Source organism: Somniosus microcephalus, chromosome 18, assembly GCF_052327205.1.
Source record: "Somniosus microcephalus isolate GS21.2 chromosome 18, FLI_Smic_1.0, whole genome shotgun sequence".
NCBI classification, from domain to species: domain Eukaryota; kingdom Metazoa; phylum Chordata; class Chondrichthyes; order Squaliformes; family Somniosidae; genus Somniosus; species Somniosus microcephalus.
The window spans coordinates 27,099,539-27,114,567 of record NC_141004.1 but is presented as its reverse complement, the minus strand read 5'-3'; the positions used below and the strand labels follow the sequence as shown (position 1 = coordinate 27,114,567).

The window sequence follows — 15,029 nt, the reverse complement described above, 5'->3', positions numbered from 1 at the left end:
AAGGCTATTGGCCTCTCTGAACCGTCATGGAATTTGTGTGACAGCACCGCTCCAATGCCGTAGGGAGACGCATCACATGCCAACCGAATCGGTAGTGTTGGGTTGTAGTGGGCCAATACTTCTTTTGAAGTGATTAGGCATTTACATTTCTGAAAGGCACGCTTACACTCATCACTCCATTTCCATGTTACTCCAGTTTGCAGCAGGGCGTTCAGTGGGTGCAGAATTGTAGATAAATTCGGCAAGAACTTATGGTAGTAGTTCACCAACCCAAGAAACGACCTCAGTTGCGACACATTTTCCGGTGCTGGAGCCTTGACTACAGCCTCAATCTTGTCTGGCGACTTATGCAACCCTTCCTCATCAATCATGTGGCCACAATACGAGATTTGTCTCCTGAAGAACTCGCATTTGGGGCGGTTGGCTCATAGCCCATATCCCTGCAATCTAGTGAGCACCTGCTCCAGGTTGGCACGGTGTTCACTGTCATTTTCGCCCGTAACCAGGATGTCGTCCAAATAACACTGGGTCCCCGGGATACCTTGCAGGACTTGTTCCATCGCCCTCTGCCAAATAGCCGGGGCTGATGCTACCCCGAATACCAGTCGATTGTACTGGTAAAGGCCTTTGTGAGTGTTTATCATGAGGTATTTCCTAGATGCTTCTTCCACCTCCATTTGTAGATACACTTGGGCCAGATCAATCTTCGAAAAGCGTTTCCCTCCAGATAGTGAGACGAAAATATCTTCTATCCGTGGAAGTGGATATTGTACTGTGTGCAGGACTGGGTTCACAGTTACCTTGAAGTCCCCACAGATGCGAACCTTCTTCGGCTCCCCAGGCGTGCTGCTCATTACAGGAACGATGGGTGTGGCCCACTCGCTCCAGTCCACCTTGGACAGCACACCCGAACGCTCCAGACTCTTCAGTTCTGCTTCAGTGGCTGGGCAGATCGCGTACGGTATCGGTCTGGCCTTAAAAAATTTTGGGTTTGCGTTATCTTCGATTTTTAGCGTTGCCTTTACTCCTTTTAGAGTCCCAAGTCCTTGTTGGAACACCTCTTTCGCGTCAGTTAGAATTTTTGACAGTCGTCCAGGTGTGACGTCATCATCCTTTTTGTCAGTCACAGTTAGCGCCTGAATGGAATGCCAATCCAATTGTATTTTTCGGATCCATTCACATCCCAATAATGGTGGTCCTCCAGCTTGTAGTATATATAGATACAGTTTCTGTGTTTCCTTGCCGTTGTATTTAACTGGCACCCTTATTTTTCCTCTGGGGTAGACTTTTTGCCCCGTGTATGTCTTCAATACAATGGACGTGTCCTTTAAGGGTATGTGTGAGAATAGCCGCTCATAGTCATGACAGTTAGGGCTGATCCTGTATCCAATTCCATCTTTACTTGGGATCCTGCTATCATGAGGGTGACCCAAATGGTTCGGTGATCCTCCTTTGCGATCACGTTGTGTAACTTTAGACAACTTAGTCTCCTGCTCCCAGAGTCATTCTCTCCTGATCTTCCGAACTACTGTCTGTCATTTTTTTTACTTTCTTGTACTTTTCCTTAGTAGTTCTTGTAGTGTTGGTTTTCTTTCCTGACCTGGAGACTCTTGCTATATGTCCCATTTTCCCACATTGCCTGCATACTTTGTCCTTAAACCAGCAGTCCTTCTGATCATGGGTTGTTCTGCCGCAGCGATAGCACTTTTCTGCTCCATACGCCATTTTGTTAGCGCTGTATTCTTGTGGTTTCTGTTGTATTTCTGCAGCTCCCCGTGCTGCTGCTTCGTAGGATACTGCCACGCTGAAAGCCTGTTCTAGCATCAGGTCCTTTTCCGAAAGTAGTCGTTTCTGGGTTTCTTCACTCTGGAGCCCGCAGACAAACTTATCCCGTAAGGTGTCTGCCAGTCCTGCTCCGAACTGGCAGTGCTTCGACAACTTGCGTAGTTCCGTAAGATAGTCAGCATTGTTCTCATCTTTGTGCTGGTTTCTTTTATGGAACTTGAATCTTTCTGCTATCAGCAGCGGTGTAGGGTTTAGGTGTTCCTGTAAGATATTAACAATCTCTTCAAAACTTTTCTCCATTGGTTTAGCTGGGGTAATTAAATTCCGCAATAGGCCGTACGTTCTCGCGCCCATCAAATTTAATAGTACCGACACCTTCTTTCCATTGGCCACCTCATTGGCATTGCAGTACACTTCAATTCTTTCCACATACGTGGTCCAGTCTTCTACCTCGTTGTCGAAAGCAGTGATACTGCCACTCTTCGGCATCTTGAGTGATTTAAAATGGTGCCTCCCGCGCTTTTTCTTCTTCCCCAATGGAATAAAATGGCGCCTCCCGCGCTTTTCCTTCTTCCCCAATGGAATAAAATGGCGCCTCCCGCGCTTTTCCTTCTTCCCCTTGCTGCCACGCTGCTCCTAGCGTTCTACAGGGTAATGGTGGTGACCCGCAGCTTCGGCGCGTCTCACTTTTCCTTCCTCTCATTTTATTTTCTCTACGCTGCCCGGTTCTTGAGCACCGACCACGCCCTGTGCGCTCCACCCTCTCTCTTTCCTCCCGACGACGCTGCGCGGCCCCTTTGCAAAGCCGCTCGATCGAGCTCGAGCCCGCCGCAGTCCGGAAGGGTCAGCGCACTACCTGCTACCAGCACGATTTGCTGGAACACCTTGACTGGGGAGCCAAGCCCAGCTCTCCACAGCCTCTCCTGCAATTCTCCGAACACCGATGGATCCTTGGGCGGTTGCCCGCGGTCGACGCCCGTTGCTCTGACTTCGACCTCCAAGAAGCTTCTTCTCAGGGAAAGATCCCCGTGAGGTAATGCAGTACTGCAGGTGAGTTCAAACCTGCTCGTCACCAGTGTAGTGTCCGAGTATCAATAATACACGGACTGCAGGAGAACAATAAAACAGGTATTTACTGAACAGAGGGTAAACTTAAGACTGACGTACAGAAGCCTGCTATGGCTTTTTATACAGGTGTGGTCACTGCCGGTACTGCAGTATAAAATCAGTTCTTCTCTTAAAGGTACATACACAACAGTCGGAAGCTCATTTCAGGGTCAAATATGACACCAAAGTTGCAAACAGTGTGGTTCAGCCTCAGACAGATGTTAGGGAGAGGGTTGGAGTCAGTTGCTTGGGAACGGAGTTTGTGGCGGGGACCAAAAACAATGGCTTCGGTCTTCTCAATATTTAATTGGAGAAAATTTCTGCTCATCCAGAACTGGATGTCGGACAAGCAGTCTGATAATTTAGAGACCATGAAGGGGTCGAGAGAAGAGGTAGTGAGGTGGAGCTGGGTATCCCCAGGGTATATGTGGAAACTGACACTGTGTTTTTGGATGATGTCGCCAAGGGGCAACATGTAGATGAGAAATATGAGGGGGCCGAGGATAAATCCTTGGGGGACACCAGAAGTAACGATGTGGGAGCAGGAAGAGAAGCCATTGCAGGTGATTCTTCGGCTACGATTAGATAGTTAAGAATGGAACCAGGCAAGTGCAGTCCCACCCAGCTGGACGACGGTGAAGAGGCGTTGGAGGAGGATGGAGTGGTCAACTGTGTCAAAGGCTGCAGACAAGTCAAGAAGGATGAGGAGGGATAGTTTACCTTAGTCACAGTCACAAAGGATGTCATTTGTGACTTTGATAAGAACCGTTTCGGTACTGTGGCAGGAGCGGAAACCTGATTGGAGGGATTCAAACATGGAGTTGCGGGAAAGATGGACACGGATTTGGGAGGCAACAACAGGTTCAAGTGCTTTGGAGAAGAAAGGGATGTTGGAGATGGGGTGGTAGTTTTCAAGGACGGAGGGGTCTGAGGTTGATTTTTTGAGGAGAGGGGTGATGATGGTAGATTTGAGGGATGGGGGACAGTACCTGAGGAGAGAGAACCATTAACAATGTCAGCTAACATGGGAGCCAGAAAAAGAAATTGGGTGGTCAGCAGTTTGGTGGAAATAGGGTCGAGGGAGCAGGAAGTGAGTCTCATGGACAAGATGAGCATGGAGAGGTCATGAGGGGAGATCGGAGAGAAACTGGAGAAAGATGTGAGTTCAGGGCTAGGGCAGGGGGAAACCTTAGAGGAAGTTTGACCCGGTAGGCTAGGGGAAGGAAGGGAAGTGGCTGAGGCAGCTGAACGGATGGTCTCAATCATAGAGACAAAGAAGTCCATGAGCTCCTCACATTTGTTGTCGGAGGTGAGGGTGGAGGCGACAGGGGAGAGGAGTTTAAGAAGATTGTTAGCAGTAGCGAATAGAAGCCAGGGTTTATCTTTGCATTCCAGAATGATTGTGGAATAGTGAGCAATTTTGGCAGACAAGAGCAGGGCCTGGTAGTGCTTTATGTAGGCCAGCTAGATCTGGCAGTGAATGGCTAAACCAATTGTCCGCCATATCCGTTCAAGTCTGCATTCAAGAATATGTGCCTGACGGTAATTCTTTTCAATAGTTTTCAATTTTCCTTCAAATTGCAGACATGTTACAGAAGAAAACCATCCAGACAACAATGCAAGAGAAAGTGATACAACAGAATGGTTAGTAGAGCGATCACAGGAACTCACAAATAATTTAACATTTTATTCCTTGAGTATTAATGTCAAACTTGGGTTTAATTCATTCTAGACACATTTAGTGCCTCGACCGAGCACCATCAACAGGCACTCCAGCTAGAGATCAGAGAGCTGACCGACCAATTGGAAAGGCAATCAGCCCTGCTCCACATGAAAGAGAAGGAGGTGAGAAAACTATCATTGGCTCAAGATGCAACTCTTAAATATAAATATTATGTCAACAATCCCAAATATGCAAAAATAGAAACCAAAAACTATGGAAACACAAAGTATTGATTTATAATAATTCTTTGTAAGAGATTTTTTAAGGGCATCAATGCAGAGGCTCGCTTTTAGAAGCTAAAGTAATATCTGGGTTGGAACTCTTGCACTCAAGTATTTCAATTCATTCATAAACACAGTAGGATTGTATCAGGCATTACGATTTTAGATTAATCATCATAAGTATTTCATACCTATCTAATACCAAAATAAAGAGAAGTATATTTCACTCCTCGCAGTGCTCAGTCCCCTGAAAGTTAGGCTGACCGATTTTGAAACAACATGTTTTACATGGCAGGAGCTTTAAATTTAATTTAATTTAAAATGAAGCTATGGACGAGAAGTTTTATATCACATCAAATGCCGGTTTCACCTTCCTCTCAAACTGTGGTTGTTGGTTCAATGTTCATCTATAATGGCATGAAATGACATGATCAGTCAGACACAGAGATTTCAATTGCAGCTCATTATTGCAACAGGACGGTTAATGAAGGGATCATGAGAATTCCAGAATAAATAAAGAATTCATATTGTAGGCACATAAACATGGCTTTGTTCATTCTAGGTATGTATTCTACTAAAAGCTAAGTGAGTAAAAGGCATTTCCAGTTTTCAGCTGAAGGTAGTCCATTCTGATGATTCCCTAATCATTGTGTGATGTAATTCTGGGATACACCGCAGAACATAGCATTGTACATGAACAGCACAGTACTAGGGCCATTCAATCTCTGTATGTAGGTCAAAATGGTACATGGTCTTAACCATGCTCTTTATTGGAGGTGGAACTCCCTGTTAGCTCATTGGTAAGAACTGCTGCCTCTTGATTCTGTTTATGAGCCCTTGTATTTTCCTCACTTGTGTAATCTGCTCTTTCCCGTCAACACTATAGTGCACTGAACTTCACTCAAAGCTCACGACTGTGCGAAATGAGCATCGTGCCTGTTTTAAAAATCTGCAGCATCCCCAGGATGAGCCAAAGAGGTTTCAGAAGAAACCTGCCCAGGTGAGGTTCTGAAAGCATCTGCAGTCACAACGCAAGGTGAGAAATGGCCAAACAAATACCAGAGTTTAACAGTTAACAGGCAACAAATTACCAGGTTTTATTTCAAAGTCTGAAATCCAACACAAGAGCCCTCTTTTCATGAGTTCACCAAACTAGATTTCCCATATCAAATTGGTTGTCAAATAATGTACTTTTCGTGCACTAGTTTGATGATATCTTTGTAAGTGTCATTAATAAACATTTTAATCACAAATTAACCCATCAAAACTGGTACATTATGTGACCACGTTTGGTGATGCCCTTTTGAATTAATTTGATAACACTTAACTAAAACAGACAAAGAATCAGACGTTTACATAGAATTACGTAGAATGTACAAAACCGAAACAGGCCATTCAGCCCAACTAGTCTATGCTGGTGTCTGTACTCCACACGAGTATTCTCCCATTCCATCTATCTCATCTCAGTCTTTCAGCATATCTTTCTATTCCCTTTTCTCTCATGTACTTGTCTAGTTTACAGCACAAAAGAAGCTCTTCGGCTCATCGTATCTGTGTCTTTGCTGGAGCAACCATGACTCCAGGATGGTATGTTGCCTCCCTGGTGCCAGGGTTAAGAATGTCACCGAGCAGCTGCAGAACATTCTGAGGGGGGAGGGTGAACAGCCAGAGGTCGTGGTCCATATCTGTATCAACGACATAGGTAGAAAGAGGGATGAGGTCCTGCAGGCAGATTTTAGTGAACTAGAAAAGAGATTAAAAAGCAAGACCACAAAGTTAGTAATCTCTTCATTACTCCCGGTGCCACGTGCAAGTGAGTATAGAAATAGAAGTATAGAGCAGATGAATGCGTGGCTGGAGAGATGATGCAGGAGGGAGGACTTCAGATTTCTGGGGCATTGGGGCTGGTTCTGGGAGAGGTGGGACCTGTACAGGCCGGACGGGTTACACCTCAACAGAGCCAGTACCAATATCATTGTGGGGAGGTTTGCTAGTGTTGTTGTGTGGGGGGTGGGGTTTAAACTAAGTTGGCAGGGGGATGGGCACGAGGATGTAGCATTAGAAAGGAGAAACAAAGGGCACAAAGGATTGGGAGAGACGGATAGCACTAAAGTAAGAAATAGTAAGATGTTGGGTGGCCTCAGACTAAGAGAGAATACAGGATGGTCTAAGATGGGTTTACGATGTATGTATGTGAACGCATGAAGCATAGTAAACAAGGTTGGTGAGTGGCAGGTGCAAATAGCCACATGGGAATATGATGTCATGACAATAACAGAGACCTGGCTCAAAAAAGGGCAGGATTGGGTATTAAATATTCCTGGATATAAGGTGTTCAGGAAAGATAGGGAAGGAAAGATAGGAGGTGGTGTGGCAATATTGGTTAAGGAGAATGTTACAGCACTGGAGAGAGAGGAGAACCTGGAGGGGTCAGGGACAGAATCTATATGGCTAGAGTTAAGAAATAATAGAGGTGCCATTACACTACTAGGTGTATTCTATAGGCCACCAACTAGTGGGAAAAATATGGAGGAGCAAATTTGCAGAGAAATTACAGAGAGATGCAAGAACTATAGATAATGGGGGACTTCAACTATCCTAATATAGACTGGGATAGTAATAGTGTAAAGGGCAGAGAAGAGGAACAATTTTTGAAGTGTGTTCAGGAGAACTTTCTTGATCAGTATGTTTCCGACCCAACGAGGGAGGAGGCATTGCTGGATCTGGTTCTGGGGAATGAGGTAGGTCAAGTGGAGCAAGTGTCAGTAGGTGAACATTTAGGGAACAGCGATCATAGTATCATATGGTTTAGATTAGCTATGGAAAAGGACAGGGAGCAACCTGGAACAATCGGCTGCCTTTAAAGAGGAAATAGTTTAGGTACAGCCAAGGTACATTCCCACTAGGGGGAGAGGTAGGGCAACTAAAGTCAGAGCTCCCTGGGTGATGAAAGAGATAGAGAGTAAGATGAAGCAGAAAAAGTGTGTGTATAACAGATGTCAGGTTGAGAATACATCTGAGAAAGTTCAGAGGAGAAATAAAAATGAAAATAAGAGGGGCAAAGAGAGGTTATGAGAATTGAATGGCAGCCAACATAAAAGATAATCCAAAAGTCTTCTATAGGCGTATAAATGGTAAACGGGTAGTGAGAGGAGGGATTGGGCTGATTAGGGACCAAAAAGGAGACCTACACATGGAGGCAGAGAGTATGGCTGATGTGCTAAATGAGTACTTTGCATCCGTCTTCACCAAGGAAGAAGATGCTGCCATAGATATAGTGAAGGAGGAGGTAGAGGAGATACTGGATGGGATAAAAATTGATAAAGAGAAGGTACTAGAAAGTCTGGCTGTACTTAAAACAGTTAAGTCACCAGGACCAGATGGGATGCATCCTAGGACGCTGAGGGAAGTGAAGGAAGAAATTGCAGAGGTATTGGCCATAATCTTCCAATCCTCCTTAGAAACGGGGGTGGTGCCAGAGGACTGGAGAATTGTTCAAAAAAGGGTGTAAAGTAAACCCAGCAACTACAGGCCAGTCAGTTTAACCTCGGTAGTGGGGAAGCTTTTAGAAACAATAATCAGGGACAAAATTAACAGTCACTTGGACAAGTGTGGAATAATTAAGGAAAGCCAGCATGGATTTGTTAAAGGCAAATTGTGTTTAACCAATTTGATCGAGTTTTTTGATGAGGCAACAGAGAGAGTTGATGAGGGCAATGCGTGGTGTACATGGATTTCCAAAAGGCATTCGACAAAGTGCCACATAATAGGCTTGGCAGCAAAGTTGAAGCCCATGGAATAAAAGGGACAGTGGCAGCATGGATACGGAATTGGCTAAGTGACAGGAAACAGCGTAGTGGTGAACGGTTGTTTTTCGGACCGGAGGAAGGTATACAGTGTTCCCCAGGGGTCAGTACTAGGACCACTGCTTTTCTTGATATATACTAATGACTTGGATGTGGGTGTACAGGGCACAATTTCAAAATTTGCAGATGACACAAAACTTGGAAGTATAGTGAACAGTGAGTGATAGACTTCAAGAGGACATAGACAAGCTGATGGAATGGGTGGACACGTGGCAGATGAAATTTAACACAGAAAAGTGCGAAGCTATACATTTTGGTAGAAAGAATGAAGAGAGGAAATATAAACTAAAAGGTACAATCCTAAAGGGTGTACATGAACAGAGAAACCTGGGGGTATATGTGCACAAATCGTTGAAGGTGGCAGGGCAGGTTGAGAAAGCAGTTAAAAAAGCATACGGGATCCTGGGCTTCATGAATAGAGGTATAGAGTACAAAAGCATGGAAATTATGAAGAACCTGTATAAAGCACTGGTTCGGCCTCAACTGGAGTATTGTGTCCAGTTCTGGGCACTGCATTTTAGGAAGGATGTGAAGGCCTTAGAGAGGGTACAGAAAAGATTTACAAGAATGATTCCAGGGATGAGGGACTTCAGTTACGTGAATAGACTGGAGAAGCTGAGGTTGTTCTCCTTAGAGCAGAGAAGATTGAGAGGAGATTTGATAGAGGTGTTCAAAATCCTGAGGGGTCTGGACAGAGTAGGTAGAGAGAAGCTGTTCCCATTGGCAGAAGGGTCGAGAACTAGAGGACACAGATTTGAGGTGATTGGCAGAAGACCCAAAGGCGACATGAGGAAAAACATTTTTGCTCAGCAAGTGGTTAGGATCTGGAATGCAATGCCTGAAAGGGTGGTGGAGGCAGATTCAATCACGGCTTTCAAAAGGGAGTAGGATAAGTATCTGAAGGAAAGAAATTGCAGGGCTATGGGGAAAGGGCGAGGGAGTGGGATAAGCTGAGGTGTTCTTGCAGAGAGCCGGCACAGGCTCGACGGGCTGAATGGCCTTCTTCTGTGCTGTAACCATTCTATGATTCTATGATTCTAACCTAAAACTAATCCTGCTGCCACCTCTCTCCCCAGAGCCTCCAATATCACCTTTTTTTTTAAGGATTATCATTAGATATCTTGACAGAAAAGTGACAGACAAGACAATTTATGTAAACCAAACATTTTGCCAGCCCCTTCAGACAAATTTTGGGACATACAGTGAAGAAACAAGCAGGTGACAGACACGCTTGTGTAAATAGAGCCAGTGACTAGTATCACGTGAGACTGCTGTTTCTAGGTAGATTAATTTAGCAAAATAGTTTGGCGGATAGCTCACCTTTAAAGCTGTATCAGCCCATGAGTTTTATTTTTTATCTCCATGTTCCTGTTAAAATAATCTCTTCAAATCGTTCAGTTTTGAGGAGATAATGCAAGAATCTTAAAAACAGTTTTGTTTTTATTCATGGCCTATTTAATGCATTCTGCCCTAGTAAGCTGTGAGCGAAGCTAAATTCAGATCCCAGGATCCTAGTTTCTTTGAGCCGGCTGACATTTATACTGTTAAATCCATTTTGTGTCACCAGGCAGATTGTAGACTCGGGTATAACAGGCGCTGGTTTCCCAGAATCTGAACTAAAAGGACAACATAAAAGCAGCTTCATTTTTAGGTGCACTGGTTTACAGTGACTGAGAAAACAAAATTCCCAGGATTTGAGGGACTTTTATTGGTGTTTCGGGATCGAGTTCCATAATTCTGCCTGTTTATAATTAGTGCAATTGGTTTATGGCCATCAAATAAATCAAATCCGTTTTATTACATGCGAATCTGGCATTTTTATTCCACAAATTTATCCATTGTCCCTGAGAACTGCTTTCCAGCGGTCTTGCTAATTTTAGAACAAGATGTGTTAATTGGTGCATTGATCCGTGTACTGACGGAAAAGACAAGAGCCCTGAAATTGTCTTCGTCTGAAATCTTTCTCTCTCTACTCTTATAGCGGAGGTTAAAAATAAATGCATTAATGTTTCAGCTAAAATGGCAGAAGGCCGTCATATATCAGTATCCCACAGCGTAATTTCAAGCCAAAGGGATCTATAGAAGGCTGACTTTAAGAGCCCAGCTTTAAAAGTCAAACAGGTTTCTTTTCCGTTCTCTACATCCTAAACACAGCCATTACCTTTAGCAATGGCAAAACCTTTATCTGCAATGTTGCAAAGCTGTTTTAACACCTTTCACTATAGTTTTATGTGATGGGACAGATACATTTTATACTCAGTAATACTCAATCCGGATTATAAAGTCAATCCATTTTTTTGTGCGTCCTAAATCAGTCAACCCCTGAGTGAAACATGATTGCATTTTATTATTGGAAAAAATCCTATATGGTCAGACGAAACCATTTTTTGTTCATTTATAAGCTTATTTTAAGGAGTACTTCCTAAAGTAAACAATAAAAGATTATACAGCTTTAAAGATACTGTCATTGTCATCTCTGGTATTTAGGGTGCCACACTTGCTTATATATTCTTGCATTGACTACACGATATGACAGCACGTAGGAATTTAGAATGCAGTGCTGGGCTGAATAACTCTGATACTCCAAGAGTAAATGGGTTATTGGCCCAATTTCACAAGGTGGGGCAGATCTTGACTTTATGCAATGATATAAAATGGATGATAGTGAGTCGACATCTCTCCCAATCTACCCCAGTGTTTTTATTTTTTTGGTAATCCATTGGTTGCTACCAAGCCTCACATTTAAACTTACAAGTGGAGCAAAGTGTCAGTAGGTGAACATTTAGGGAACAGTGATCATAGTATCATAAGGTTTAGATTAGCTATGGAAAAGGACAGGGAGCAATCTAGAGTAAAAATACTTAATTGGAGGAAGGCCAATTTCAGTGGGATGAGAACTGATCTGGCCCGGGTAAATTGGAATCAAAGATTGGCAGGCAAAACTGTAATGGAACAATGGGCTGCCTTTAAAGTGAAAATAGTTCGGGTACAGTCGAGGTACAGTCCTACTAGGGGGAAAGGTAGGGCAACTAAAGTCAGAGCTCCCTGGATGACAAAAGAGATAGAGAGTAAGATGAAGCAGAAAAAGTGCGCCTATAACAGATGTCAGGTCGAGAATGCATCTGAGAATCAGGCTAAATATAGAAAGTTCAGAGGAGAAGTGAAAAAGAAAATAAGAGGGGCAAAGAGAGGGTATGAGAATTGAATGGCAGCTAACATAAAAGGTAATCCAAAAGTCTTCTATAGGCATATAAATAGTAAGCGGGTAGTAAGAGGAGGGGTAGAGCTGATTAGGGACCAAAAAGGAGACCTACACATGGAGGCAGAGGACATGGCTGAGGTACTAAATGCGTACTTTGCATCTGTCTTCACCAAGGAAGAAGATGCCGCCATGGACATAGTGAAGGAGGAGGTAGAGGAGATATTGGATGGGATAAAAATTAACAAAGAGGAGGTACTAGGAAGGCTGGCTGTACTTAAAACAGATAAGTCACCAGGACCAGATGGGATGCATCCTAGGATGCTGAGGGAAGTGAAGGAAGAAATCACAGCGGTACTGGCCATAATCTTCCAATCCTCCTTAGAAATGGCGATGGTGCCAGAGGACTGGAGAATTGCAAATGTTACGCCCTTGTTCAAAAAAGGGTGTAAAGATAAACCCAGCAACTACAGGCCAGTCAGTTTGACCTCGGTAGTGGGGAAGCTTTTAGAAACAATAATCAGGGACAGAATTAACAGTCACTTGGACAAGTGTGGAATAATCAAGGAAAGCCAGTACAGGTTTGTTAAAGGCAAATTGTGCTTAACCAACTTGATCGAGTTTTTTGATGAGGTAACAGAGAGGGTTGATGAAGGCAATGCAGTTGCTTCACAGTAGAGTAATCAGATAGTGCCTTTACGGTTCAGGAATAACATGTGAGAAAGCTGATATATTTAACATGTTAAGCTTCTCAGTAGTTTGTTAACAAGGCAATAATGGTAATGGATTTAGATGAATGAGAAAGGGAAAAATTGGTAACTAGCTCCATCTTGGTTATGTTCAGCTCATCAAGCAGGAAGGCACAGCACATTATCATGAGGTAAACATGAGACTGTGACCAATATTAGTGAACACAGATTATAGTGCTGCTAAGCAAGAGAGAGAAATGATGAGAAATGGTATTTGTGCCCACAACTCAAGAGGGAGAAAATCCAAGAATGTACCCAATGCAGCAGGCCAGTGAGGGAGAGAAGCTGGGAAAGTGCAGTGGGTAAGGGAGACAGAAAAGCCAGAACAATATGCTGAAGAGTAGGTATGTTGGGCAAACACTAGTAAAATGTAAGGTGTTGCATTAAACATTATTATAAATATATATTGATCACTCACATCGTAACATGACCTTTTTGGTAGGCAGGAGCCAGCTGAACTGCTGTAGGAAGCCATAGATTTGACAGAAACTTAGGGGGCGATTTTCCCACTGGAGGCGAGATGGAGGCGGGTTTCAGTTTGGGTGGGTTTGAAACCCGCCTCCACTGATGGGAAAATCTCAAATTTTTGAAACCTATGATTGGCCACTTGAGGTGTGGGATGCCCTTGCTCAATTAGTGTTTTGGGACTGAAACTCGCCTCTGTTGACAGCACTTTTCCAGTCTGATTTTATGGCTTCTTGCTCCCTTGGCTCATTCCACAGCATTTCTGCGTCTCCTGCACCACCTCCAACAGCTTTTGAGAAACCACTATGTCCAATTCCAAGGCAAGGGCCTACCCGAGGCTCTTGGATGATGCTGCTGCAAATGTTGTTGGAGGGGGTGACAGCTAGCATGGAGGTGCTCTTCCACTCATCTCGGAGGAAGAGGCCTTCCAAAGAAACCAAGGCTGTGTGGGTACAGCTGGCAAGGGATCTAACCTCCAGATCTGTGTGCAGATATGGAGACTGTTTCTGTGTATTGATGAAACGCCATCCCTGTTGGAAAGCATTAAAATGATTTGAAGCCAAAATGTTGGCGTTATGCCATCTGTTCTTTCGCCTTAGGCAGCGCCACATTGCGGGCACCGCCACACCTGCGTTGTCAGGTTGGTGGCCTGAGTGAAAGCAGGCCAGAGAGTCATGTCCATTGTCAATGATGTCCTAGGATGGAGCAAAGGACATGTGCCAACTTGGGCAACCTATGCAAATCTGGCCATGATAAGTTCATCCCTCGCAGCTATGTGCTCGTGTGCTGCCGCTGGTCGATACACCAGCGCACTGACCTCCTCCTCCTCCTCATCTGAGGTCCATGCAGAAAGAAAATGAATGGTTCCTATGCTGCTTGTAGATGCCTCCTTTGGGGAAGCGCTCATTGCAAGCGGGGAGAGGGTCTTCCAAGGAGGTCCCACAGTTGGAGTCAAGCTGCAGCAACTCCGACTTCGGAGGCCTTCTAAAAGTGCTCAGAGACCTTTTAAAGCCAAGGTCTGGCACCTGCAAGTAATCCTTGCTGCAATAAACTATGTCTTGTTAGACCTGCAGCAGTGAGGAGGCCACCCATGAGTCAACCCACCATGTTTACCTGGCGTGGTTTGGGAGGTGCGTGGATCACGCCGAAAAGCTGGAAAAATTACGAGGGCCTCTCAAAATAGGCTTAGAGAGGCCCTTAATGAGCATTTAAGGGTCTTTAATAGCGCAATGGCCAGCTGGAGGCAGGAGCGTTTCCCGACCTCCAAAACCGGCACTGGCAAAATCCCGCGCAGGCGGGTTCCAAACCCGACCTCTTCGAATCTGATTTTCCCACCTTTCCTGCCTCCAAACCCGCCTCCTCCAACGTCAGAAAATCGCCCCCTTAGTTTCAACCGGGGCAGATCGATGCACTAAATCTTTATTCTTAAAAGTTATCACATAGATGTAGAGCAGTATAATGTGCTGCACGATATCACTTTGATTTGGACTATGTCATGCTGCCTAGTATTTGATTAATCTAGAATATATCATGGTGGAACATGCCATTCATCTGGAATTCAACATACAGCCTGACATCACATAAACCTGAACACTGTGTAATGCTGCACAGTATTACATTGAAGCTGCCAATGTTATGTTACATAAAGTCACTCATATATTTATGGTGCAGATAAAATAAAGAATATTCAGAATTGTTCTAAGCATATAAAGAATATTTGGGGAGAACAGGAGCAATATGAATTATCAATTTGCATCATATTTACAGATTTAGGAGATAGTAAGCAAAAGCCAGCTCATTATATTCATGAAAATTATGAATGGCTTCTAACAAATCTGATGAAATCTGAAGCTGCCACATGGTTAATGAATGCTTCCAAGCAGAGATCAAGGCCCAGTAAGTAGCGGAGTTAGC

The 15,029-nt window shown here is 44.1% G+C and overlaps 1 protein-coding gene across 2 annotated transcripts in view; it reads left to right on the top strand.

The window, feature by feature from the left end:
* The window catches only part of traf3ip3 (TRAF3 interacting protein 3), a 72,647-nt gene that overhangs the window by 54,268 nt on the left and 3,350 nt on the right, over positions 1–15,029 (top strand). Inside the window, exons 12-14 of one of the 2 annotated variants that reach the window (XM_086011256.1) lie at positions 4,477–4,536; positions 4,625–4,737; positions 5,723–5,836. In XM_086011256.1, the coding sequence (XP_085867382.1) occupies positions 4,477–4,536; positions 4,625–4,737; positions 5,723–5,836 (287 nt within the window). Of the gene's footprint in view, positions 1–4,476; positions 4,537–4,624; positions 4,738–5,722; positions 5,873–15,029 lie in introns of both variants that reach the window. The other variant, XM_086011257.1, reaches the window with a different exon arrangement.